Source organism: Limulus polyphemus, unplaced genomic scaffold, assembly GCF_000517525.1.
Source record: "Limulus polyphemus unplaced genomic scaffold, Limulus_polyphemus-2.1.2 Scaffold3239, whole genome shotgun sequence".
NCBI classification, from domain to species: domain Eukaryota; kingdom Metazoa; phylum Arthropoda; class Merostomata; order Xiphosura; family Limulidae; genus Limulus; species Limulus polyphemus.
In genome coordinates, this window is record NW_013668849.1 from 41,716 (window position 1) to 46,316 (window position 4,601).

Genomic DNA, 4,601 nt, shown 5'->3' on the forward strand with positions numbered 1-4,601 from the left:
GAACTCCACGAAGCGAAAGGAAGATCTACTAGATATTAATTAAATTATAAATATATCATTTCATGTAAATATGACTGAAAAGTTTCATTTTTTTCTGAAAAAGTGGTGTCTATTTACTTGTGACCATGCTGTGTATACTCCTTACCGCAGTATCCTGGTCAGGACTTATCTTGCTTCAAGAAGTAACGTCTATAGATTATATTATGGCTCCCATGGAACAGAACTGAATAAGTTGGTGAAATGCTGCCTTCCACCTAGAAGTTACATCCCCATTGGAAGACAAGACTCGTAAAAACTAGTAACAAAAACATTTATCCTAAAATTGTTGGGATGGAACAATATCAGAAACCTAAGAGTATTTGGGATGGGAAGAAAATATGTATTACCCATTCCACCACCTAATGTGTATATGCATCCACCCTGTCTGTATTACCCATTCCACCACCTAACGTATATGTACATCCAACCTGTCTGTATTACCCATTCTACCAACTGACGTATATGTACATCCACCCTGGCTGTATTACCCATTCCACCAACTGATATATGTACATCCACCCTGGCTGTATTACCCATTCAACCAACTAACGTATAAATACATCCACCCTGTCTGTATTACCCATTCCACCACCTAACGTATATGTATATCCACCATGTCTGTATTACCCATTCCACCACCTAACGTATGTATACATCCACCCTGTCTCTATTATCCATTCCACCACCTAACGTATATGTAAATCCCCTGCCTCTATTACCCATTCCACCACCTAACGTATATATACATCCACCTTGTCTGTACTACCCATTCCACCACCTAACGTATATATACATCTCCCATGCTCATTCCACCACCTAACGTATATATACATCCACCTTGTCTGTACTACCCATTCCACCACCTAACGTATATATACATCCACCCTGTGAGAGCAGTGTATCCCTACACCCTAAAATGTTTCGAATATAAATGTTTGTTTTATATTGAAATAGCTCATTTTGAAATTAAATTTGTTAACTGTTTTTTGTTTTTTTTCTTCATATTCTTCGGATTTCTTCTCTCTTTTTTTTTCTCAGATCCGTCCTACTATTATACTCATGGAACTCGAGCTTCACCTGTAAACGCATTAGGACATGGTGGGCTACCAATCAGCCCCAACAGTTTCAAAGCCGAGAGATGCTAGCTCTTCTGAAGTCGATTTTCTATTGGATAAACTGGCTGAAGCAGATTATTTCCTATTGGATAACCTGGCTGAAACAGGTTTCCTATTGGTTCAATGAGCTGAAACAGATTTTCTGTTAGATATCAGGCTGAAACAAATTTTGTATTGGATAAATCGACTGAAACAGATTTTCTGTTGGATAAATCGATTGAAACAGATTTTCTATTGTATAAACTGGCTGGAACAGAATTTCTATTGGATAAATCGGCTGAGGTAAGTCGTAACTGCTCAATTCTCCGCAAGAGATGAGGAAATGTTCAATAGCGCCATCTACCTCTAAAGGCTAAGTGATCTTTTAATAAAGATACTAATGATAAAGAGAAGGAGAAGAAACTAACTTTGAAGATTGATTGTAACATCGACAAAGTTCCTGCTATACATTTTCTTCAAAAGAAAAGTTCGAGCTGTAAAATGAGCTTGGTAAAAAAAAATACAAAAACTAGTTGAAAAGACATTTCTCTTTGTTTGAACTAGAGTATATATTGTTTGTTATGTCATGTTTTTAGACAAATCATTTCCTACACCTATCATAACCTCCTTTCCTGAACACTGTAATCAATTTGTTTATGTGATGAAAGACATTATTGTTATTTTTCTAGGAAAACGCCAAGAGGTGTAGTTTAATTACAGAGATTAGTGTACACAGTACAACATGAATATCAAAAGTAAGATTTCGTATACGAAGGGCTGGGCCACTGTATTTAAGGTGTGGGATCAGAATTCTTTTAGAACGATACGGTAATGTTTATCTTCTCGACGTTTCGCTTTAGAAGGGAACAGAAACAAGATGTCATAGTCACATTACTTATAGTCATATTTGTATTTTTGTTGTGTATAAATTAATGATTTCCTAAAGTATTGCTCAGTGAGGCTCATTGTCAAGGTTTTATAGGTTCACGATCCTTTTTATTAAAACAGTTTCAAGTCGCGATCCTTTCTGTTAAAACCGTTTCTATTCACGATCCTTTCTATTAAAGTAGTTTTTATTAACGATCCTTTTTATTAAAACAGTTTCAAGTCGCGATCCTTTCTGTTAAAACCGTTTCTATTCACGATCCTTTCTATTAAAGTAGTTTTTATTAACGATCCTTTTTATTAAAACAGTTTCAGTTCACGATCCTTTCTGTTAAAACCGTTTCTATTCACGATCCTTTCTATTAAAGTAGTTTTTATTAACGATCCTTTTTATTAAAACAGTTTCAAGTCGCGATCCTTTCTATTAAAGCAGTTTCAATTCACGATCCATGAAACATGAACTAATGTACACTTCCTTATGTGTTTAATTTTTCCCTGAATCTCATCATAACACAATTCAACATCAGTTTTTACCAGCGTAAACAAACTTAAAGTATTTTGAAGATACTTAAATGTGAAAAAGAACCTGTAATAGTCGCATTTGCTGAGCTAGCCTAGCCGTACCGGCTGTTTTAATATTAATTAAGCACTTTAAAGAACCTGTAAGAGTCACACTTACTGGACTGGCCTAGCTGTACCGGCTGTTTTAGTATTAGTTAAGCTCTTTAATAACCTACAAGAGTCACACTTACTGGACTAGCCTAGCTGTACCGGTTGTTTTAGTATTAATTAAGCAATTTAAAGAACCTGTAAGAGTCACACTTACTGGACTAGCCTAGCTGTACCGGCTGTTTTAGTATTAGTTAAGCACTTTAAAGAACCTACAAGAGTCACACTTACTGGACTAGCCTAGCTGTACCGGCTGTTTTAGTATTCATTAAGCATTTTGTTGTTGCAATGGCAGAGTTGTTCTCGGACTTTCTAGGATGGTAAAATATGGTTCTTGTTTTTTTATCTATCATGATGGGTTTGATTTATAGTGGGGGGGGGGGGTAAGGGGGTTGGTGAATTATGTTTCAGTTACTTTACAGTGATCAGTGGTTACGACGCCATAATGCTGTAGTGAACGTTGTATACTTAACAATCGCGATATCCTGTTCAAAACAATAACTATTTAGTCCTCGTATTTCACGATTATAAACTAATTTGTAGAAAATTTGTTATACAGTAAAGTGTTAGGCCTCGTACTTCAGAATCTTAAACTAATGTGTATATAATTCAAGACACAGTGAAGAGTTAGGCCTCGTACTTCAGGATCTCAAACTAATTTGTAGAAAATTCAAGATACAGTAAAGTGTTAGGCCTAGTACTTCAGGATCTTAAACTAATTTGTATATAATTCAAGATACAGTGAAGAGTTAGGCCTCGTACTTCAAGATCTCAAACCAATTTGTAGAAAATTCAAGATACAGTAAAATGTTAGGCCTCGTACTTCTGGAGCTTAAAATTCGTGTCTAGAAAATTTGTTATACAGTGAAGAGTTAGGCCTCGTACTTCAGATCTTAAAATTCGTGTGTAGAAAATTCAAAATACAGTAAAGTGTTAGGCCTCGTACTTCGGATCTTAAAATTCGTGTTTAGAAAATTAATGATGTAGAAAATAAGAATAAGCAGGTTTATATCATTGCTATTAATACTGAGGTGATACTCTGAAATTGTAGGTTTAATACTGCACATAATTTAAAGATTTTTATATATATATATATGACGAATATTGTGTGATTATTTTTTCTTACGAAATAAGATGATAGTTCAAAATATACTGTTCCTTCTTGTTCTACTTAATTTATTAGAATCACATGTTCTGTTTGGTTCGACTTTTTGCACGAAGAGATTAACTGCTCTCAATCATTCAATGACTTTTTTATTTCTTCATTATTTTGTTCCAGAACAGATTTTAATTCAGCTTTAGTCTACAGGAACTACTTAGATAATAACATCTGATTTTTTGTTTACATGTTTCGTCCTTATTATGAGTGTTTCTGTAAACAGATTCTCACTTGAGTTTTTGTGTTTATATATTTTTGATGAAAATGTTTCGTCTACCATTGGGACTTTATGGTTCTTCAAAAACCAAACTTTACTGGTAACGTGAAAAATATGAGAAATAAATTTTTGATTTTAAACGAAACGTTCTTTCGTCAATGCCTAAGGTTTTACTATCTTGTTATAGTTTCGTTCAAAGCGTTAAAGGCTCTAGTTACTGAACAAAGAACCGATACAAATAGTTGACATTACTAAGTACCATGTTTTCTTAAAATATTTACAGTAAGGTTGTGGCGATCGGATACCAAGTTTAGTTATTAATTAGTAAAAAACCTCTATTCCTATTTATATATTTATATATATTATATGTATTTATTATTATTATCATTATATAAAACGAGATAATAATCACTATCAGCCCAAACATAGGGTAAAAACTAATTAGTTAATAGTATGTATTTATATATATATATATATATATAGAGAGAGAGAGAGAGAGAGAGATAATAACTAATTAAAATTAATAAGAAAGAACAAC

The 4,601-nt window shown here is 33.7% G+C and overlaps 1 protein-coding gene across 3 annotated transcripts in view; it reads left to right on the plus strand.

Moving 5' to 3' along the window:
• LOC106468966 (paired box protein Pax-5-like) overlaps positions 1 to 4,208 on the plus strand; it is a 37,260-nt gene extending 33,052 nt beyond the window's left edge. For all 3 annotated transcript variants that reach the window (XM_022397362.1, XM_022397363.1, XM_022397364.1), the window contains one exon: positions 1,078 to 4,208. In XM_022397362.1, coding sequence (XP_022253070.1) covers positions 1,078 to 1,184 — 107 coding nt within the window. In that variant the 3' untranslated portion in view covers positions 1,185 to 4,208. The remainder of the gene's footprint in view (positions 1 to 1,077) is intronic.
• Positions 4,209 to 4,601: the final 393 nt, after the last annotated feature.